Raw genomic sequence first — 24,043 nt, 5'->3', positions numbered from 1 at the left:
GAACCAATGAAGAAATACATTTCAGCATTTCCAACCCATAAATGCTCCCTGGTGCTGCTATTTCTCAACATTACCATTGTGTTCTGGGGTGATATATCTATAGGCTAGTATCATGGCGTTCTAGTTTTAACTGTTTACACATAATACATGAAGACTGAATTTCTTAAATGTATGAGCAGTTTTAGTAATTATGGGAATTCTCAGTAACACCTTAGCCAGTGTCTATTAAATAAATGATTACTCCGGCAACTTAGATTAAGGAATCTGTCGTCTTCGTTTTCACACGATGGTTTTACATACAGTGTATATTTACAGTAAAAGTATGTCAGTGCGGCATTTCTCTGTTGTTTGTAAATACAGTACAAGACAAGATCAAAATTTAAAGTATATGGCAAATGATCTTGCAGCAACTTGATAGTCACATTGTTTTATTTACTTAATATTCATTTAGCAGACGCTCTTACCCAGAGCGACGTACATGCTTTGCATTTTTACGTTACCCATTTATACAACTGGCATGTTTACGGTGGCAGATCGGATTAAGTAACGTTTACTTGCAAAACGTTATAGCAGCGACCCAATTTACTAGCCTGTGTCGTTGAATTAATCAGGTCGCTTACAACTGTAATTTGAAATTTTATTTATTTTTATTCGTGCGTGACGAACCTTGCTAGCTATCCTAGGAACTAGCTAACCTCATGTTGTTACCTACTTTGATTAAATCTGTAAATATTACTGAAATATACGCAGATCTTGTTCCTTTGAAAATCAAATTATACACCAGCACACTCAAAATGCTCTCAACGAATGTCTCCGTGCAATTCTCATACTACCCAGTGGCTGCTAACTGCGACCAGCTAGCTAGTCGCCAAACTATCTTGCTACAAATACGTTTGTAACTCCCGTCATCTCAAGCAAATCGCAATATATATTAACCAAATCACAGAAATAGCAGTAAGAAAACAGAAATAACAGTAAATGAAACACAGAAATGTGGACGCAGTGTTAAATGTTGTGCACCTCTCCGCTATGGGTGAGACAGCTGTCTCATTCCTGGCATATTCCCTGCCTGGCATTCCAGCTGTCTGATGTCATGGACCCGAAACCCGCTGGTGTTTCTGTGTATCACGCCGTGTGCGAGAGAGACAAAAAAACATAAAAATATAACACATCACTCACTGAAAATGATTTCGGTTAGATAACTTAGATACCTAGATATACACCTAACTTATAACCACTTTTATTTCTGCAGCACATTACTATGTTTGAGAGTGGTCTGCTTTTAGGGGTGAAACGTTTGTTGAAGAAAGAAGCGGAGAAAAAATAGGTCCGCGGATGTATACGAAGACTGGTGCGCTGCCTGCCGAGCGTCGACAGGAAGTGAAGCGTGTTTTCAGTGTGACCTGTGGATTACAGCATGTCGAGTCTACAGTAGAAAGATAAGCTCAGCTACCTTAGTAAGTTTTTCAAATAGTTAACATCTGGCTAAAAGTCTGATGTGGATGGAGGATGCTTGCATCTTATGAACAATCCAGTTTGTCTGGAGCGGCTGACGTCAACAGGTAGCCCGCTTGCTAATTTACAGTGTGAAAATGCAGCGAAAACCTTGTGTTTTGATGCTGTTGGCTGCTCCGGAAAGACAGACGTTATCAATCGGCTAGTCTAATTGTTTTCTTGCACGGTATTAGCAAGAGATTAACTGGAAAAATGTGGCATCATGTCCATCCTTTAAAATTGCTGTGAGATTGCTTTTAATTCTTGATTTGAGACATCAGCGGAAAGAGAGCGATCTTGGAAAGTCTAACTGGCAACTTGTTGCTCATGAATTAGCTAGCTAACTTCGCTAGCCCGCTAACGTTAGTCGTACCGAATCGCTAACCTTAGCTAGCAGGCGTAGCCGGTGATTTTGGCAGGTTAGCCGGCTCCCCATAGCTGTCGTTAGCAGTTCTGTCATTGTTTTACATGACTAGAGGCAGTATAGTTAGTTTGACATTTTTAACTAACTTAAAACTGTACGTCTTTGCATGAAGCAGTTTGCTTCTGCTGTCTGAACAATTTAATCTCTGTCGTCAGCTAACATCACCTAGAAAATGGCAAATATTACAGGTACCACTGAAGTTTAACCCCCTAGCTAACAAATGTTAACTATTGACATTTTAATATAACGTTAGACTACCTGGCTGATTGGATAACTAGGGGCACTTTACTGCATTCTTCGTCGTTAGTTAAAATCAGCTAACCTTCCAGTTAAATCACTGCCTTCCATTGATTTGTTCTCTAGGTCTAGGATTGCCTGTGCGAGATAGGAGTTGACAGAAGTCAGGCTGCAAGCCGCTGCATGATGGGATTAGCCAGCAAGTGTAGTTAGCTACAAGCATTTAACTGGACATCGAAATTAGCCATATACGATTTTAGCTAGATTGTTCGATATGGGAGTTATATTCATATTTGAAACTCTTTTCAGTAATTTTAGTATTAGAGGATGCTACAGTTGAGAGAGGATGTTGACTAAGTTGTTATTTATATTGCAAAACAGTTGTCTAAGCAGACTGGCCAGCTATGTAGCTAGATCGGAGGCTACATGGGGTGAAACAGTAACGCTTTGTAGTATTAAATTGGAATTTTTGTAGCAAAATTAATTAACTGGATAACGTTATCTGTTAAGAGTTTTCTTTTTCCCTCTCATGCGCAGAATGTAGCAAGATTACTAGCTAGTGATCTGGCTATTCTAGTGATCCAAGATCATTGTTTCCTAATCTGATTTGTGGGTCTTCATCACTTACTGTCAGTTTTGGTTTAGCCAACGTTAGCTTTCGTTCTAACGGAGCACTTAGCTAGATGTTACCGTTTGATTAGCTTTCTTTGTGCTTATTGGAATTTACTGTGTGTAATAGTATCGATTGATGTTATAATGGAACTAATAATGGTTTCATATATGGTCATGTATGAGGTATTTGCTACGCCTATTGTGAAATCGTAATGTAGTTTTTATTAATTGTATAGATAATGTGTTTCACGAGGCAAAATATATTGAAAAAAACAACTTTAACTTACTTTTAGTAGCGCAGCCGGACATGCAAGGCTTTTTACTTTGTTACTAGTTAATAATAGGTACTAAATTTAGTTACAGTATGTCTTGTGAATGCAGGGGCTTTCATTACACTAATAAGATAAAAGTAAAGGGTTTAGCCGAAATGTCTCTTTTCACAAAGCCAAAATGCATTAGCTGATTAACCTACCAAGAGATTAATCCTAATGTACAACACTAAGTGGTATTCCTGATTTGTTTTGCTCGATACAAATGATCAAAATAAGCACAGTCATACAATTAACACCACATTCATTTCACTAAGGTACAGTAGCAAAAAGTGATTTCAAAACATTAACTGCCAAATTTAATTAATGAGGAGCTCAGCTGGAACAAAACACGGGGTGGGCCTGTGGTACCAGGAGTACAGGTACACTGCCCAAGATCTTTATCCCCCATGTCTCTCATTAACTATTAAAGAGCAGCACCATGGACTCCTGGAAGACATACAGCCATTGAACAAGGGTATCAAAAAATCTCTGATTAGAGGATTTTGGGATCGGATTGCAAATTCAAGACATTTTTAAGTGCGAATAACATGCCAAACAGTAGAAGGCAAAAGGATTTGACAGGATGTCTTCTGAAGAAAAGCCTCTCTGTCTTCATGCTTTACGTTTTTTGTCATTTAGTGGCTGTTTGACATAAAGCTCAGACTGTTACAGTACCACTGTTGAAACAATGGTGGCATTTCAAATTGCAAGATTCACTTTGCAAAGCATGTCTTCCAAATTGCAAAATTCACTTTGTGACCCCATGCCATATGTTTACGTTCTAAACTAATTCTGTGTTCTCTCTACAGGAGCACATGTATCTGCTCTGTGGAATTCTGAATATCCAGTCACATGTTGCTGGGCTAGCTTTTAGGAAACACAAGGGGAGATATTTCTGGTCAACTGACGGACGTCTGCAGGCTGAGAGTGAACAATGCCCTTACCATTTGGATTAAAATTAAAGAGAACGCGAAGGTACACAGTCTCCAGCAAGAGCTGCCTCGTCACACGCATCCAGCTGCTCAATGGCGAATTTGTGGAGTTCACACTTTCTGTGGAGAGCATCGGCCAGGAATGTCTGGAAGCTGTTGCCCAGAGACTTGAGTTACGTGAGGTACGTTTGTTCCAGGGTTAGGCCTTGCTCGCTCGGGACGCATTTACTCTACCTTCACAACCTTCTTCCACAACAGCAAAGTCTATGTTACACAAGATGGTACTGTCATATGAGCAATTAAGTGTCACCAGTTTCAGCCACTGGCATACCACGTTCGCTTAGTCATGCAGTGAGACAATGTACCAACTATAAACCTGAGGAAAAGCCAGTGAAGTCCGTGTGGGTCTGTATTGTGTCGAATTTATCACATTTATTCACCTGTGCAGATGTCTTTTTAACCTCATTACCATGGTTTGACCTTTGTGTTCTGTGACAACTAAAATTGCAAGCTGGAAAATACCAAGCAAAGGTATAATGAGAAGCATTTCATCTGTTCATTTCTGTAGCTCTGTAAGCTATAACCACATGTAAGGGATGTTTGTCTGCTGTATTATTATTATTATTATTATGTTTATATTATGTCTGTGGTATACTGATCTACACTTTTGGTGCTTACTAAAAATATACAAATAATGTCATAACTGAACATCATCAGAGAACATTTAGAGGGTGGAAACTGCAACTTTGGGACAGCCCTAGTAACTGCTCAGTACTCTTGGAAGAAATTTATCTCAGGAAGTTCAGCTGACTGAAATGAACTGGTGACTGGGCTCAAAAGCACGGTGGAAACACTGGTGATGAATGATATTTTGAGGCATTTCCAAACACTGCTATCCTAGTTTGCAGAAAGAAGCCCAGTGTTGTTTTGCGCTGATAAGGGAGTTCTTTCTAAAAGCACATTCCTTGTTTTCCCTCCAGGTGACATATTTCAGTCTCTGGTACTTCAACAAGCAAAACCAACAGAGATGGATTGACTTGGAAAAGCCACTGAAAAAACAACTGGACAAGTATGGCTTGGAACCCACAGTTTACTTCGGAGTTGTGTTCTATGTGCCAAATGTGTCCCAGTTACAGCAGGAGATAACAAGGTGAGCTTTGCAAATACATAAAATATTCCAGATGCAGCCAATAGCCATATATAGTATAAGGGCTTTGTAAGTGCAAGCAGAAAAATGTTTTCAGCATGGTGGTCTCAAACCCTCCAAAGAAGTGTTAAAGCTTTTACACATCTTGTAAAATATTTGTGTACTGGATGGTTATTGTTTATGAATTCTTGAAGTTAAAGTTTTGCAGGACTACTTTTAGGGGAAGGGACTGTTAAGAATCCTTGTAGTGACTGAAACGTACAGTGTTTACCGTGACTGATGTTCATTGGTAAACTGTATACTTTTTGTTTTTATTCTTACTTTTGTTAGTTGAATCTTTCTCATTGTAAGCCTGCAAATCTGTGTTCTTTCATCTGTAGTAACTTCAGCCCCCTCTTCCTCTTCCAGATACCAGTATTACCTTCAGCTGAAGAAGGATATTTTGGAAGGCAGAATACCTTGCTCCATAGAGCAGGCCATACGGCTGGCTGGCTTAGCCGTGCAAGGTAGAATGAACTTTATAATTGCAAAATGAAAAACTGGGTCTGTGCTGTTAATTTGGGTAGCGAAGACAGATTACCTGCTCAGTGGCACCCAGGCATATATGGCTTGTGCTGTGGTCTGATATCTTGTCCATATAAATCATGGACTCTGGCCTTGCTGTATTGATCTTGAATATGTTGACCGTCTGCGAAAAGCCTCCTTTAAATATGCTCCACCTCGTTGTATTCTTCCTTTAAAGCTTTATCGATGCTGGCATGGGTGCCATTGGCAGGAATTTAGGTTCACAGAAAGGATTTCTGCATCAAAAAGAGATGCATTGTAACATGGCGTATAATTATTTTGCTTGGTAGTATGTGTTTTAGGTGCATGCTGCAGGCTGCATAAAGAGCAGTAACATCAGTGCCTGCATTGAGCAAATTAAGTTTCAAGCCATGACATTTCAAACCAGCCTTTGCTGAGGAAAAGAATCTCAAACACTGCTGGCAAAGATATATCTGGCAGTGGAAGTTACTGGCCTGGTGTTAAAATAGCAGAGGAACTGAGATCACCCGCTATTGCAGCCAGGTTTAAACTGCTCCACAACGTGCATCACATGTTGCAGTAAAGAATGCCGTGGTTATAGACAAGCTCTGAGACCTTCTTTTGTGCTGCGAGTAAAGGAGCATTATGTAAGGTTGCTTTTAGCTGTTTGGTCTGAAGGTGTAGCTGGGTCTATTTTTGCTCATTGGCAATGCTGCTTGCAACTGGTTTTAGTACGTGGTTAGGCCAATAGTTGGAATACCCAACGTAGCTGTTAACATTTCCGACGGGAGTTTGGAATTACTGTTAGCATTGGACACTCGTTTGCTGAATCGATTCCTTGCCATAATGGACTGTCTCTTCCTAAAATTAGCCTGCTGAGGTTCTGCAGAAAGTGTTGGAAAATAAGATTCTTGCATGCTTTAAGTGGCTGTACTTTAATGGTAATAACAGATGCAAGCAATCAGTCATTAATTTTAAGATATCAGTGTTACAAGGAAATAAGCCTCTGCAAAAAACAGTCATGTTTTGTTTATTTTTGTAATCCGTTGAATACAAATATGCCACTATGTCACATTCTGAAACAAAAAACGGAAGTTTGAACACAAGCCAAAATGGGATTGATGTCCCTTTGGTTAATTATTGCTTCCATTTTCAAGTCATTGTCTGGCTTGTTTCCAGAAAGACTAAATTCGAATGTACATGTTGAGTGAATACATGAATTCTGTCACTTCACAGCCACCTCAAGTAGTCCAAGGTGATTTGGTGATAGCAAATGTTTTTTTTCACTTGCACTTGGACTGGATCTTAAGAAGTCAATTATATTTTGTTTCTCATTTATTAAAATTCACTTGGGTGCCAGGACAATATTGATATTATGGATGTATTAGATTTCTCTTGGTTCAAATACAGAACAAGGTTTATATATAAAATATTAACTGTATGTGTTAACTTTTTTCCTCTCTTAGCTGATTTTGGTGACTTCAATCGCTATGACTCCCAGGAGTTTCTCCAGAAGTTTGTGTTGTTCCCTATCGTAAGTGCATTACTTTTTTGTATTATTATACTTGGTACAGATAGTGACTCAAAATATGCATTTTCTGAATCCTGTTTGCGTACACTGAATGCACTAAATATTAATGAGGCCTGCATTCTCTTGTTTTGTGTCTTTAAAGGGGTGGATCCAAGATGAACGAGTGCTGGAGGAGGCCACGCAGAAAGTGGCCTTGTTGTACCAAAAGTACAGGTGAGAAAATGCCCAGTGCTGAACTGAGCAGATCCTGCTGGTCATACACCTTAAGGTTGAGATTTACAGTCAGTAGTTTTCCACATGCTGTTGAAGCCCTCAGATCTTGTACTCAGCAGTAATTCATTTACTGGGACAGATTCAGTGAAGATGATCTCATAATCCTATCATCTGTTTCAGTTTATAGTTTGGAAGACAGTCTTTTGATGAATCCTCGGCAGTGATTTATGTGGAGCAGATAAAAGAGGGTTCACCGAGACAAACACAGGGGCCCCTCAAGTGCACGCTGCCAGCACCATTTGTTACTGATCACAATCTACAAGTTTAATCCTTGGAGTGGAGTGTGCTGCTGGGGTGAAAATATCTATTAGCAGTGACACTAAATTCTTGGTGTGAAATTGTTTCAATTAATTGACCCAGCAAAGAACAAAGGGGGAGTAGGTTTTGTTTTGACCAAGTGATTTTTATAGTAAACTGAAACATCATTTCACTGCAAAATGTTTGGAAAAGATTGGAAACTGTCGAAGAAGACCCTTGCTCCTGTAATGTGGGTGTGATATAAGGTTGTAACACCAATATGCCAGCTTGTGACACAGAGACCCGTGTCTATTATACTCGCCCAGAGGACTGTCAGCTCCAGAGGCAGAAATGCTCTACATGCAGGAAGTGGAGAAGATGGAGGGCTATGGTCAGGAGAGTTATCAAGCCAAGGTGAGAGGAAACAGAAGTTTTGATCTTTTTTTGGCAGTATTCACTTGCCAGCTGGTGTTGTGGTTAAGCTGATTGTCCTGTGCTTTGTTCATCAACAACAGGGCTAAAGTGTTTAAGTATTTCTTGTGTGTGTTTTGTTTATGTGATGCAGTTAGGTTATGTGATGCAGTCTTTTATGTAGCCCACCTGTTGATCTGAATATATATCTAAAGTAATGATCTGTAAGTTTCTAGGTTCCTTTTCCAGTAGCTTTCCAAAAGTGTTCTTCCTCTGGAGTGGTCTTTTGAACAACACTGTCTAATGAATCATTGAATCAATAAACATACCAGTACATTTAGAACATTTTTTACTGATGAAAGAAAATTTTATGGTTAAATGTATCTTTGGTCTTTGAATATCCTTCCATTTGCATGATGGAAGCTAGCAATCCAATCAGATCAACCTGGGTTAACTTTTGAGGAGGAAGTTACATGTAAATCCAGGAAACATTGGTAATGCAGACCAGCATCAGACCTGTTGCAAAAGCTTTTTTATTCTAGGAAATTTTGGATTGTGGTGTAGCTGCTTATTGGCCCCTTGAGGATGGCCCCTTTGTAACTGTAGTGAAATGTCTCTGCTTAACAGGGAATGGCTTTTTGCACAGACACTCTGCTGGAGACTGCAGCCTTTATCTCTATTTTTCCCAACTCCAGTCTTTGCCATTTTACACATATGCATTACACATATGCGTCATCATCAAACATGTTCTTTATAAAAAAGCATATCTTCACATTCAGTGGCTTTCTGTGTGTATGGATAACCTGAGCTGTGGCAATACATCATACTAAGCTGACTTTGTACGTGGAACTATGATAAAACTTTTGTATGATGCTATTGGAACAGGACACTATTTTCACTAAGAGGCATACTACAACTCCGGTTCACCCTGAAAGTTGAACACAGACATTTACTTGAGGTGCATTGAATCTTAAAGTTTAACCAAGTTTTCTGGCAGATACAACATCAGTGAAACATGTTCCTGCCAATTGCAGACTGAATTACAGAGCGTACTCTCTGTGGTTGCATTTTTGAACCGCAACACATCAGGTTCGTTTTTTACAAAAATGTTATTGACGCTCTTAAAAGCTACAATTGAGCAATGCTTAGCAGGGGGTGAGCTGCCTTTGAGCCAAATACAATAAATGAGCTTGTTGTGGGGATATTTCATTTGTCTCTATTGCATTTTATACTAAGCATATAGTGTCCCCTCCTGCTAATTTTAATTTGGGTATGTTGCAGTTTTGGCTTCAAAAGTCACGCACATGAAAGGAGAGAGTTCATGTTGTTTTAAAATGAGTTCTGTTCGTCTATTCAGCACATGTGCTTCTTCACATAAATCTGCCCTTTTAGTAAAGAAATGTCAAGGCAAATGGCAATTAATATTTGGTGCCAGGCTTTTGAAAAGGTCTAGTGTGAATTTAATGTATTGAACACACCTGAATATTTGATCTCCCTGTGTAAATATCCATATCAGTCCAAGCAGTACACAGGCCGAAGTGCTCTAAAGCTGCAGTACCTCGGTGAAATGACAGGCCACGATTACTTACAGAAGGTGGATATCGAAGCTGAAGTGGTGTCATCTCCTTTCTTCATTGTAACAGGACAGCCAGGGTGCAGATATACTCATTGGGGCGTGTCTGGATGGGATCTTTGTCAAGCACAAAAATGGCAGGCCTCCTGTTATATTTAGGTAAGGAGGAAGGAATGCCATCCCAAAATTAAAAATGGTGACGTCCTTCAGTCCGGCAATATGATATGGTTCTAAAAATGTGGCTCTCCGAAAAGATGGCATATATTGTTTGCTGCATAGTTTAATCTGTAATTAAGAAAAACATCTTTTTTTGCGGTTCTGACATTTCATTGCTCTTGAAGTATTATGTGAATTATTTCTGACTTTCTCTCTGTAAATGCAGTGTCTAAAAATGTAACCATGTTTCCCCCCCTTTTTTCTGTTTTAATTGGCCGTGTAGGTGGAATGACATTACCAACATGACTCATAATAAGTCTTTCTTTGCGCTGGAGCTGGCAAACAAAGAGGACACCATTCAGTTCCAGACTGTAAGTCTCCCCGCTGTGAAGCCGTAGGACGTCTCACTCATCAGCAGCGTTTTGGATCTTTGTCTTTACCTTAAGTCAGGGACACTGTTATTAACGCATAAATGAACGTGGCTAATTAAAAAGCAGCATGACTGTTTCTTTCTAAATCACAATTAATTGTTATTCCCTGTTTTGAGCCTCCTGAATTAAAGTCAGTCTCTGCTAACACTGATAGATTTGTGTTTGCTAAGTGGGAGTGACATACAGTACAGTTGATGACAAAAAGCCCTTTAAGGTTCCGGAAGTCTGACACAGTTGCATGGCATGACTGCAGTAGCATTGCCTTGTGAATAGCTTTTCTCACTCTTGGGTGACATTGTCGCTACAGAAGAGGGGGGTAATATTAGCCTAAAATATAAACAGACTTATCTTTCTCAACATCTGTATCAGTTTAGAAATTTCCCAACTGTAAATTATTTCAGTGTGGTCACAACTAAGAGTGCATGACTTCCATATAGCTGGGAATTTTTTTGTAAAATTCAGAATATATTTGGTATTCTTCTACTGGAACATATGTTCCCTCATTTATATCTCTACAGTTTTTATTCTCACAGTAATAGATCTCTCACAGTCATTAATAAAATCAAGGAAGAATGGAAGTGTCTTATGAGAGAGTAACCTATGTCTGTAGCTCCAGTTAGAGACAGCGTGGTCCTATCAGCTGCACTTAATGCAAAGGGCCAAAGAAAAGGAACATATGAATGATTGATTGCTTAACTGCCTTGGCTACAGTTTTTCAGCGCTGTCCTGTTCATAGTTCTGTTTTTATGAGTGCAGAGATGCTACCCATTTTCCATTACAGTGACGATCTTCGTGTGGCATATTTGACCTGTTCATTTTTTTTGCTTAAACAAATTGCTTCATTGGTTTAAAATAGATTTAGTGAGAGTAACTAATCAGGGAAACAAGCTGTTTGTGCCTTCTGCGAAAACATTTCATTTGAAGAGGTGAAAGGCCTGCTAGTTAGCCAAGCCAAAATCATCACATTTATGTGCGTTGGAATTTCATTATTTCTGTGTGATTTATTTCCTCACATATTTACAAGCAAAAGGCATTTATTTGTTATTAACTTTGAAACGTATTTAATTAAAGTGTTTGTCTAGTGCTGTTAGACTGTGATTGATATTGCAGGGTAAATGTGAAATTAATTCTCATCAATTTTTTAGTCATTTGACAGCCCTTTAAAATGTTCATGTGAAAAGCTTCCAGCAATTTAGTGATGTGTATGGTTGTGTATGTATATTGAAAAACAGCAGTCATTGGCATGCAGTGTATCAGCACAACAATGGTCAACACATTATGTATTATCATGTATTTTTTTATAACTTCTTTATCCATGGTGCCACATGATTGTATTTTGTCGATAGTGACCAGTTAAGGAGGTGATGAATATTCTGTTAATCAAAAATTGATATTGTTGCGTTTGTCTGTTTGTTCAGGAAGACATGGAAACATCCAAATACGTGTGCCGGATGTGCCTGGCCCGGCACAAGTTTTATAAGATAAACAAAAGCAGCCTGTAAGTGTCTCCGCCCGTGTTTCGGCCCTGCCGTCCGTTGTTGCTGTTCCTCCCGGTCCCCTCACCTCTGTCCCTTTCCTGTCTCCAGAGAGGAGTCTGAGCCCCCGCCTTCTGAGAACTCCCAGAAGTCTATTCTCACTCTTTCCTTTCCTCGCTTTCCAATCCTTTCTCGTCCTTCTCTGCCTTCTAACAAGGGGTGAGCAAAACACTCTTTTCTTGGCCACCTGTTCTTGTGTTTCCACGCTTTCTGTCGATCAGCAGTTGACAACTCCTGGACATCCCCAATCAGATTTTGATTTGATTTTGAGCCTAAATAAACAGTGCTGTACTCGATTCAGATTAATCAAACCATTGACCCAGATTCATCCCAAAGTTTTAGTGTGCATTTTATCTTTACTTTAACACCAAGTAATTTTTTTTCCAGATTCTCACAATAGTTTTAGGTCATGTACCTCTACCAAAATACTTTTAATAGTCATACTTAAAGTTGAAGTCCAAATGATAATTTATAAGGTAGTTTATAAGGTACCTTAATCATATAAGGTAGTAAAGTCATTTTAAAAGACACTGGTAGTGTTTCGTAGTTCTTCCAAAGATAGATTAAAAATTAGGTAAAAATTTGAAGCCTTCAGTGGTGTATTGGGTTTGGCATGGCCAAATGGCATTACTAACCACGGAAGTAAACTGAGTCTGGTTGGGCTGGGCAGAGGTTTTTTATTTTGGAATCTGTAGTGGGTACAATTGTTTTTGTAATTACATTGTTTTTTTTTTTAATTAAATACTGCACGGGGTCTTTAAAATGCTGGCTTCAGTTTGTTACTCCAAGTAATGGACAAAGTGCATTATTATTAGTTTGAATCAGGCCTTAGAGTTAACCCACTATAATAAAATTCCAGAAGATACAGCAGAGCTCTGTCGTAAAGGCCGTCTTCAACGGTTCTCTGGACTCAGGTGCCCCGAATTGTTTTGTAGTCCTGCTCCCTATGCAGAGAGAGGCACACAAGAGTTACAGTTGTCATAGAGTTTTTTTCTATTGGAAATGTGTCACAGGGGCATAAATGATTCCCTTTCATTTTTTCTTTTTCTTCCTAGACAAACTCAGGCCACTGCTGTCAACCCAGTCAGACGACGATCATCCACCAGGATTTCTCTGGTATGCATTTTGGCCATTACATTTTACAGTTTGAGCTTCGTATGCTTTCATTTACGTGACAATGCTCACAAAAGGAATGGCATTCTCTTTACAAGTGTTCCACCACATCAAAACCACTGCTTAACCACTAGTCTTTAATACCTTGTCATAGATTTTCTGCCTGCAGAAATATATTTCCTGAAATAATCCTGGATGAAAGTGTTTTGTTGCATGTGCCAGCTACAGATAAATTAGCTCCATCATTGTTGGTTTACATCAATTATTGCTCAAAATCCCAGGATAAAAAAAAAAACATTTTGTCAGTATTAACACAGTTTATCTCAGGTCAGTAGAAAGTAGTTATTTTTTACAATTATTCGTTTAAACGTTTTAAACAGTTATTTTTAGCCTGTTTATGACTACAGTTATGTGGTGTACAGCAGCAAATGCAAATAATTTTTTGTAATAAAATGACAATATGCAGCATTTAATTACTAGAAGTCTGTTTTCTGTTGAGAGCTTCTCTATCTTTCGTATTGTGCAGTGCCTAGAACTGGATACAGTATTCTACGGTCGTCTGACAGGCATTGTGTAACATTAATGCAGCCTCCTTTGAATTGTACTCAATTCTCTGTTATATATTCCTGCTTCAGCACAATGTCAAGGTCCTGATGGACTTGAGACAGCCGTTATACCTCAGTATTTTCCATCTAACACATACTGTTCTGTACTTCATCTGTTTTTTCCCCACATGTAGAACTGCACAGATACAAATAACAACTGATTGGGTTACATGTAGAATAAATGAATAATGTTGTTTCTTGATAATGACAATTTTCTCTTTTTTTTTCCCAAGCCAAAACCTCAGGCCTACATGATGGCTCCCCCCCAGATGCATTACAATGGCCATTACACTGAACCGTACACGTCGTCCCAAGGTAGAGGCAGATTTTAATATTACCATGTGCTGTCTGTATGAGATCAGAAGTTTGATGGCACAAGTTTGGATTTATCTGTAAAGAAAAGGTTCGCATGAAACTGAATGTGTGTCAATAGTGCCACATGTCCTTAGTGTGCATGACTAGTTAAACAGTAACCACTACTAAAAGAATCTGGCACTGAGTGTCGGGATGAAGGTCTGTGGTGCATCATTAGATTGCCATATTGTTGGTCTTCTGTGTAGCTCAGTGATAAAGGTGCATTATCTCAAGATGGGCTCTATTGTCAGGAGTTAATCCCAGCCATGCCACTAGCAGACAATGACCGGGAGCCCACAACGATGGAGCAAACTGCCTTCATTCTGCTGGGGATAAGGGTGGATATGACAGCAGGGGGTGCTTATCCCAGTGCTCTCAGGCACCCTGCAACTCATCACATGGCTGCAGGATGCTAGGATGATGTCAGTTAAGCCAGGCCATCCTCCAGTAGGCGCTTAGCTCACTGAATTGCACTGGGTGACTTGTAAGTCAGAGAAGGATGGAATGCATTTGATACACCTCAGCACTCCTGTAGAAATGTTGTGCTTATTGTGGTGAGACAAGCCAAATGTTCCACTGAGGTTTCCAAAAGGGCTGTATAAGGGGGGGGGGGAAGCCATAAAAAGACTGTGGAGTTTGGATCATAACTTTTGCCTGCAGTTCAAGGTTTAAGCTCTTCTGCAGTGTACGTACTAACTAGTCACGTAGATGGATAAAAATGTAAGTGTACTTTCTGAAGGACACTTACATTTCTGGCATGAACATATTTGATGTATAGCAATATTGACCCCATGTACCCCTTGCTTGGTTTTTGTCTTACAGACAACCTCTACATGAACAATCAGAATGGCTACTACTATCACTCCCAGACCAGCCTGGACCGGTCGCCGCACGAGTACAACGGACGCATCCGGAACGGGAGTGTGTACAGCGCCCACAGCACCAGCTCCCTGAACAACCCGCAGCACTACCTGCAGCCCTCGCCCATGTCCTCCAACCCCAGCATCACGGGGAGCGACATCATGCGGCCCGACTACATCCCCTCCCACCGCCACAGCGCGCTCATCCCGCCCTCCTACCGCGCCACGCCCGACTACGAGACCGTCATGCGGCAGAAGAACCGGGGCATGATGCCCGCCGAGCGGCAGAGCCACTCCATGCGCAACCTGAACATCAGCAACTCGTACGCCTACAGCCGGCCCGACCCGCTGGTGTACAGCCAGCCGGAGATCCGCGAGCACGGCCAGTTCAGCTCGCAGGGCGCCGGCCAGTACCCCTTCCACCTCAACTACAGCTTCCACAGCCCCTCCCCGTACCCGTACCCGGCCGACCGCAGGCCCGTGGTGGGCGCCGTCAGCGTGCCCGAGCTCACCAACGTTCAGCTGCAAGCGCAGGAGTACCCCGCCCCCAACATCATGCGGACTCAGGTGTACCGGCCGCCACCCCCGTACCCCTACCCCCGGCCCGCCAACAGCACCCCGGACCTGTCCCGCCACCTGTACGTGAGCAGCAGCAACCCGGACCTGATCACGCGCCGGGTGCACCACTCAGTGCAGACCTTCCAGGAGGACAGCCTGCCGGTGGCGCACTCCCTGCAGGAGGTGAGCGAGCCGCTGGTCACCGGCCGCCAGCCGCACACGCAGAAGCGCAACAGCATCGAGATCGCCGGCCTGGCCTACGGTCTGGAGGGCATGCGGGTCAAGGAGAGGACCATGTCGGCCTCGGCGGCCGAGGCCCCGCCCCCACGGCCGGCGGCCTCCTCGGGCTCCCAGCTCAACGTCTTCCTGGAGAGGACCAAGTCGGACGACGGGGGCAGCAAGGAGGACGTGCGCTACGGGCACAAGAAGTCGCTGTCGGACGCCACCATGCTGGTGCACAGCAGCGGCGAGGAGGAGGAGTTCGAGGACGAGAGCGGCCGGCACACGCCGCAGTCCCAGGACGCCGCCGGCGGCTCCGAGCAGCACGTGGCCCTCCTGGGGCAGCCCCCCATGGAGGCCCTGCCCGCCTACCCCTATGGCCCCGCCCTAGACCCCGCCCTGCCCGGCCCTCTGACGTATCAGCCGCACCCGCTGATCCGCGAGCAAGAGGCAGAGCACCCCTCCGCGGACGGCGGGTGGATACTGGTGGACGGCCGGCCTCAGATCAGGGAGGGCAGCGCGCTGGTGCCCTCGGTCTCCGAGAGCAATCTCAGCACCTCGGTACGGCAGAGGCCCAAGCGGGACTCGGGCAAGAAGAGGCCCGTTTCAGATGTTCCTCCCGGGAAGAGGAATCCACTGGAGGGGCTCCCGCCAACCGGGGTGAGTTACGCTCTCTGAGAGTCTCTCGCTGAGAGAGTCTGAGACGCTGGCGTTTAATTCTGAATCTGAAAGTACTCTGTTTTCCCGTCCTCCCCCAGCATTAGGAGAAGTGGCCACGTGAAAATACTTGAATTCCTTCCACTCTGCATTACTTGAATTCCTCAATTAATTGGTTGCTTTTTGATTCATTCATTGCTCAATCCTCGGTTTTGCTGGCTTGACCTATTTTGACAAATATTTGTTATAGCAGATGTAAGAATGGGTGGTGCAGATTTTACCCAAATCGATCCAAAAAATTATAGTGAATGAAAAATTCATCTCAGCACCACACTGTCCCCATATGGAAAAGTGTAAAATATTCCCCTCCTGTGATCTGTGATCTGTGATCTGTTGTAGTAATGCATTGTGGTGTGGCCATTGATAATAATTCATTCTTATTATCATAACTAATGAATAATGATTTCTGAAATGTGTTCCAGATTTAGTTTTTGTCAACTCTGAAAAACAACATAAAAAGGGAAAGTGCACCTTGCATCTCTTTCAGGAAAAAAAAATGTAAGCAAGTCCGACAAAATGTTGTTGGGCGGAATTCTTCGCTCATTGTTGTGCTCTCCAGCTGGCGTGATAAACCTGCTGTAGTATGCAGAGTATTTGCCTGAACGATCAGCGTCTCTGTTCTCGTGCGCTTCCCGTGAGCGTGCAGCGATTGTGGTTTCGGGGCGTGGGCGGGCCGTGTGCCGGTCCCGCCGCGCACCTGAGACAAAAGAATGCGGCGCGGCAACCCCAGCGCGGCCGGGCGCATTCCAGCGGCCCGCCCGCTTCCTGGTTTCCCTACCGCCCCGCGCGCTCGCCGGGGCAGGGCTCATAAGGCTCTCTCGGCGCGCCGCGGGGGGGAAGCGATGTTCCTGACCCCGCTCTCCTGCTTTCGCCACGCCGCCAGGGGATGAAGAAGGGCACGCGGTCCGACTTCAAGAAGATGGGCCCGCTGAAGCTGGCGGCGCTCAACGGCCTGACGCTGTCCCGCATGCCCATGCACGACGAGAGCAAGGACGAGCCCGAGAAGGCGTCCAACGACGAGAGGGTACGTCCCGCGCTCAGGCGTCTCCTGCTTTTGTTGCTGCGTAGAGTAACATGAATGTTTCTCACTGACAAATATGCTTTATCAACGTTGTTGAGGATACAAAGTATGCTGTTTCTGGATCCAGAATATTTTATCTGTGTGTGTGTGTGTGTGTGTCTGCAGTTTGTGTTTTTACTGTTTGACATAATGCTATGCTAGATGTATTTGTTTACATTAGTTTATAAATAATGATATTAAAAAAATGTAAAAATGTATATATACTCTGTTTGTATATAACATATAAACTATGTAAACTGTCTTTATATATGTGTATACATATATTTGTATACATACATATATATCATTTATTAGATTGTATAATTAAAACCTTGACTTCATCAACTTAATATATGTTCTTAGATCCTCTGACATGAAAAGTATTGAAGTTATAAGAGCAGAAATCCATATTTATGTCAAGATATATTTCCTTCAAATAGCTGCTCCATCATTTATGTCTATAAATCTTGATACATCTTGAGATACAGTAATATTAAAAAGAGCTGCTCTAATCTGAACTATTATGACTTAACAATAAAAGATATTCCCCCAGTAATTCATATCCCTTCACCACCTGTCCTTTGCTTTCCGTTTCAGTGTAAGATCCTGGAGCAGCGGCTGGACCAGGGCATGGTGTTCACGGAGTATGAGCAGGTGCCCAAGAAGCGGCCCAACGGGGAGTGCTCCATCGCCCAGCTGCCCGAGAGCGCCGAGCGGAACCGCTTCCAGGACGTCCTGCCCTACGACGACACCCGCGTGGAGCTGGTGCCCACCAAAGAAAACAACACCGGCTACATCAACGCCTCACACATCAGGGTAACTCCGGCCCCCGTGGGGAACATCAAGGGGAAAACGTGGAGGGGTGAACTCGGCTGGGACAACAAAACCAGTCCCGCTGTCCTTTTCTAAATCCACTTCCGTATTCGTCTGAAATGCTCAGGCCAAGGGCGTATTCAGACAGATGTCCTTTGTCATGCACTTGGGGCATGTGTCCGCTGTGTTCTACATTTCAGTCAGGTGGCTGTAAAAAATGAAAACACTTTCATTAGTCTTGGACATTCTGGTCTGTTTGTTGTTGGACCAGAATGCCTGCCAGGCAAAATGCATCCCTGAAAAGAACATCTCCCCAGTGACAGCTTAACCTCCCTTGATGCCAGTGGATGATTTTAGCAGGGTTTATTTAAAAAAAAAAAAAAAAAAAAGGTTACATTCCGTTGTAGTCCACCCTGCCTAAACTGTCACCGTGAACGTCTTCTTTTACACGCTGAGTGCCATTTCAGTTCTCTTGCTTTTGTTGCCAATTTCCACATTATCAGGGTAGGAACCGTTCAGTAACTTTGCTGGTCGCCCTATAGACCCATCCCTGAAGCTTGTTAACTGGTTAAGTATACACAGTGCAAAAACTAACCTGGTTAAATTTGGCAGTCAAAGGGCAAGTACAGGAAGTACATACGCTGTTGTGCTTTCTATCACAATAGTCAAGAAAGCACAACGGTGTATGTACTTCCTGCGACGCCTCAAAAAATACAAGCTGTCACAAAAGCTACTAGTCCAATTCCATACAGCCATTATTGAATCAGTGATGACATCCTCCATTCCCATTTGGTTTGGATCTGCATCTTCGCACTCTAAGCGGAAACTACAGCACATTGTGCGATGTGCAGAGACGATTATTGCCCCCCCCCCCCCCCACCCCCCAGACCTGTACTCATCCAGGATGAGGAAGAGGGTGGGGAAAATCATGGCTGATCCCTCACATCCTGGCCACTCTCTTCCAGTGGCTACCCTCCAAACGCAGAGTAAGAGTGAGATCCATAAAGACTAGGACTACACGTCACCTGAACAGCTTCTTTCCACAGGCTGTAATCCTCTCAAATAAGGACCCTTCCCATATCCACCCCCTTTCCAGTTGCACACTTGCACTTTAATTGTCCCTCCCACAGATCCCACAATGGAACTGTAAAGTTATAGCACAAATGTACATAACCAAAGGCATGTGCAGGTTCTTTAATTGTGTTGTATTCTATTGCATTGTTTTGTATTGTATAGTTCTGTCTGCCTTTATGTTTTCAATGTCGACACCTGCATCAAGAGAAATTCATTAGAATACATTTGTACCTGAAAGTTCTGATTCTGATTCTGACTGTAAGGTAAGTGGACTGACGAGATGCCTGATTTTGCCCCCTGCCCTCAGGTGACCGTGGGTGGGGAGGAGTGGAGCTACATTGCCTCCCAGGGACCACTCTCCAATACCTGTCAGGACTTCTGGCAGATGGTGTGGGAACAGAGCGTGGCCATCATCGCCATGGTTACTGCCGAGGAGGTATGTACTTCGTGTCAGTTGCCAGGGGAAACCACCGTGCTCTTGCGACGATTTGGCCAGAGCACACCTCCTGCGTTAACGCAACCCGTGACCTCTCACTGACATCACTCCGCATTCTTGTGCATGACTCACAAGATGGCTGAAGCAAAACAATGAGGTGAGGTCAGCCTGGAAGACCAGCTCACTTCCTGGTTGGTGGTTTTGATTGGCTGGCCAGGGAACAGGCAGCGGGAGCAGACTGATAATTGTGTTCTGTGCTCCGCGCTGCTCACTGTCTTGCGTTTACATTCAAATGTTAATTGGTGGCATTACACGTGTGAATAAACTCTTCCAGAAAGCAGACTTAGGATGTATTCTTTCTTTGCGTTCGTAGTTGAAGTATATATGTTGTGCAGGAGCATACAGACAGCCTTACTGACTCCCTCTGGTTTCTTATCCTCTGCACTCTGGCTTTACAGGAAGGGGGCCGGGAGAAGAGCTTCCGCTACTGGCCGCGCCTGGGATCGCGCCACAACACGGTCACCTACGGCCGCTTCAAGATCACCACGCGCTTCCGCACGGACTCCGGCTGCTACGCCACCACCGGCCTGAAGATCAAGCACCTGCTGACGGGACAGGAGCGCACGGTCTGGCACCTGCAGTACACAGACTGGCCCGACCACGGCTGCCCCGAGGACTTCAAGGGCTTCCTGTGTGAGTGCTGTGCGGCGTTACCTGAAACGCACCGAGTACAAACCCTTGACATGAATTCAGAATATGCAGCGTTGCACGGTTTTTTTAATAAGCAGTGAACAGTCATGAAAACCCATCTGTACCTTTTCCCAGACATACTGTTCAGGGAGTGCAATACTTCTGTCTCAAAAAAACTTTAGTGTCATTTTTGAGAATTTTTTACTTTATGATAATGAACCTATAATGTGAAGTCAGTGGCTTGTGAAGTATTAGTAAAAAATAAGTAGTGTATGTAAACTATTTAACTCTTTTCAGTCAGGACAAAGAAAAGCAGTCACTGTGATTTTTGTTTTCTAGCATACTTGGAGGAGATTCAGTCCGTGAGAAGGCACACAAACAGCACCACCGACACGAAGAACACTAACCTGCCAGTTCTGGTCCACTGCAGCGCCGGGGTGGGGCGGACCGGGGTGGTGATTCTGTCAGAAATTATGATTGCCTGCCTGGAACATAACGAGGTATTGGGACAGCTACGTTATCACTGTATTCATGTGATCACAGCAAGCAAATATTCCATTCTAAGAGCCAGAAATGACTAATGATGTATGAAGTCACTAAGTTAACACGTCAATATTTGCACTAATGGTTTTCAAGTCTGACTGGAGTTTTGTTATAGTAGTATGTTTTGCATAGCAAAAGTAGCTTATGTACAGAGGATTATATAATCAGCTCAACAGGCTTTGATAAAGATGATGTCTGCTAAGCGGATGAGTAATAACATAGCTTAATGTGCTTCTCTGCCTTTGTTAGTCATGGCTGGCTTTCTTCCGTTGCAGATGCTGGACGTCCCGACTGTTCTCAACATGCTACGGCAGCAGCGTATGATGATGGTGCAGACCATTTCACAGTACACCTTCGTTTACAAAGTGCTCATTCAGTTCCTCAAAAATTCCAGACTCATCTAATCCTTTCCCTGTATTTAGCCTTCAATATTGTGCTCCGAAGAGCAGATGATATCCTCGTAGCGCAGTTCTCTTTGCCGAGTGGGCCGAGCTGGGGCCTGCCGATGTCTCTGGCGTCCAGATTGCCATGAGATTGTTAATCCTCTCTTCATATGACCTTGAGACCTAAGTAGGGGTGAGCAAGCAGTTGTTCGGTGGTGCTGGCCTTTGCACTGTGCCATTGAACCAGTTCTTTTTCTAAGTATTACTGGAATGGAAAAAAAAAACTACATAGGCCTAATTGAAGGAATTTGCAGTGCAAAAGCAAGTGAACACATCTCCAGTGTGTTACCTCTTGACAGTGTTATTTTTGAAATTTTGTTGTGGGGTTTTACACTAAAAGCTTATGTTATGACTACATAAAAAAATTCCCAGCACTTTTTCTTTGCTGTATATAGCAATCAATGTTTTTAAAGCTGAAATGTCTAACAATATTGATTGTGGCGCTGTTTTTATTACTGACTTTTTTGTAGTTATCCTTTTACTTTTTAGCTTGGTTGAATTTGAGTGAAGGTAGGTGTTTTTTGGGGCGCAGGAATCGTAATACTGATGAATGTTCTAGGTTGTGACAGTTTGTCGCCTGCGGAAGTATACGGTTTGCACTGAATCTGTGTTAGGCTAGGAATGCAAAAAAAAAGACTGGTTCTATTTTATCAACAGACATGTATATTTTCCAGTTTTCTGTTCAAAAGGAACAATGACAGTTATTCCTTTAATTTATGAGTATCCATATAGCAGTATACTCAGTCTGGAGAGAAGTGTACAACTGCATAGTTCACCTTCCTCCATAGTGGTTTAAGGTCTGTCCTTTGATTTATTGAAATCAGTATTGATTGGGCCCTATGCTACATGCCCTCAATTTATTCATAAGAATGACAGAGCCAAAGGCAAATTAAAACACTATGAATAAAATATTGTTATTAAGACACTAATTTAATAACTCTTGTTTACTCTTTTTATCATGGATACAGTCTGACCCATCTGGGGATATCTATTTTTAGCCATTTGATAATAATGACCATTGACAACACCGTATAATCCAGATTTGTATTAATTTTAACAGGCTGGAAGCTAAGAGCCTGTTGAATATTTAGAAATAAAGGGCTCAATACAGTATAAGGGGGTAACTTGTGAGAATTTCTTAACATTCAGTTGAATTCACTGTCCAGTTGCCGCCATATATTGAATGCATCTCAATCAAACAAACACCAAATGCACCCTACTCTGTTATGTTGTCTTAACCTGGGTTGCTTCTTAAAAAGGTATGCATGCTGTTTATCTCACATTTGTGGAATCTACAGTATGACCTATGTAACAGGAGCACCCAGTTTGTATTGGCTTTGATGCTGCTGAGTTACAAAGGGAGCGGGTCCCCATCTTGTTATTTAGCTGTAGATGCAATGTTGACAGAGGCCTGGGTCACTCACAACCTTTAGATTCCTTCCTGTGTCATTACCAAAGAACTCATGTTCTTTTCAGTTTGCTTTCAGTTTGCCTTTGTGTTGGAAGAATTCTAAAAAATCTGCAGTGGTTGCTTCCAGTGTGCTGAATATCGAGATTCATTAGGTCACCTGAAGCAACCCTAAGCACACAGTATGATACAATCACATGCCTGTTCTTGAAAGTCCATTGGAAAGTCCCTGTTGGATAACACTGCGTGCTTTCATCAGCCACACACTACTGATATAGACCTCTCTGAATCCCCCATTTAAATATACACTAAGCTCTGAGTTTATAATACACTATTTAGGTTTGGACTCCTTAGACATGCCATGCCATGGGGTTGTTCACACATACCCTACATTCCATTGCAGTTTTTTTGTCTTATCAGTACTTTACAGTTAGCCATACTGGTCTCTATACATGATTCAGAGGTACAGAGAATGAGTCTATTCCTTCCCAGAGATGAGTCTTTAAGTGAGACTTCCAATTATGGCGTTCATTTACCATCTTGCTTTATTGGAAGCAGGTATCAAGGTTTCAGACATTGGTGGCATTTTGAGGATCATACAGAAGTTAATTCAGGAGAATGGCAAGTGAAATTAAAGGAAGGTTTTGAAAGAGTGTCAAAAAAGTTGGATCCATGTCATTAAGCATATATACTTTGTAAGTCAAAGGCATTTTGTAACAATCATTTTCAAAGGGGGCTATTGTTCTTTAATGGTAAATGACCAGCTTTTTTCAAGCTTTTGAACACAACAGCTATAAACAGAGTAAACGGACTCAACTCAGTTTTTTCAGTGGGATCACTCAGTGATCGCAAATCTTGGAATATCTGTGAGGAAATGCTATTTACAAATGCTATTTACAATGTTATTATTTCAGAAAAAGTGCCTCAAGATGAGTAGCAAATAACCATTTTCATATAATAGGTTCTTTTTTTACACATTTGAAGGAAAAGGAAATATTGAAGGAATTGTGTGTTGTGAATGACAATCCTTTTAAAAGTTGTTTACTTATTTTTTGTCTACTTTTTATATATATATCATAAAGGGGTGTTCTCAATGGTTGTAACAAATTCAGTGCATTGCTATTCAGTTACAGTTGTATCTCATATTAGCTTTTGCCAGCACTACAAGAAGATCTTTCTTACAGAATTATGTATTTTACGTCCTCCAGCATCCATAGTCACTTGATTCTGAGTGCTAAGCGATGTGTACATTTGTGTTTAGGAGGGACATGTCACAGGTGGATATCAGAGAGCGCCTTGATTGAACTGAATGGGTCAGGAC

The 24,043-nt window shown here is 42.4% G+C and overlaps 1 protein-coding gene across 1 annotated transcript; it reads left to right on the top strand.

Annotated features, from left to right (window-relative positions):
• Positions 1–1,413: 1,413 nt before the first annotated feature.
• On the top strand, positions 1,414–22,079 carry LOC118787037 (tyrosine-protein phosphatase non-receptor type 21-like). The gene is given in 21 exon segments (XM_036542437.1): positions 1,414–1,562; positions 3,888–4,192; positions 4,991–5,160; positions 5,566–5,663; positions 7,149–7,216; positions 7,356–7,426; positions 8,050–8,137; positions 9,778–9,866; positions 10,147–10,234; positions 11,713–11,792; positions 12,885–12,945; positions 13,781–13,862; positions 14,724–15,832; positions 15,835–16,010; positions 16,057–16,198; positions 17,139–17,279; positions 17,913–18,131; positions 19,510–19,638; positions 20,097–20,331; positions 20,668–20,828; positions 21,147–22,079. Coding segments are annotated over 20 exon segments (3,516 nt in total). The 5' UTR covers positions 1,414–1,562; positions 3,888–4,012; the 3' UTR covers positions 21,276–22,079.
• Positions 22,080–24,043: the final 1,964 nt, after the last annotated feature.

This window comes from Megalops cyprinoides, chromosome 12 (assembly GCF_013368585.1).
Source record: "Megalops cyprinoides isolate fMegCyp1 chromosome 12, fMegCyp1.pri, whole genome shotgun sequence".
In the NCBI taxonomy this organism is placed as follows: Eukaryota; Metazoa; Chordata; class Actinopteri; order Elopiformes; family Megalopidae; genus Megalops; species Megalops cyprinoides.
The sequence above is the reverse complement of the archived record's forward strand: the minus strand, read 5'-3'. Positions and strand labels throughout refer to the sequence as shown.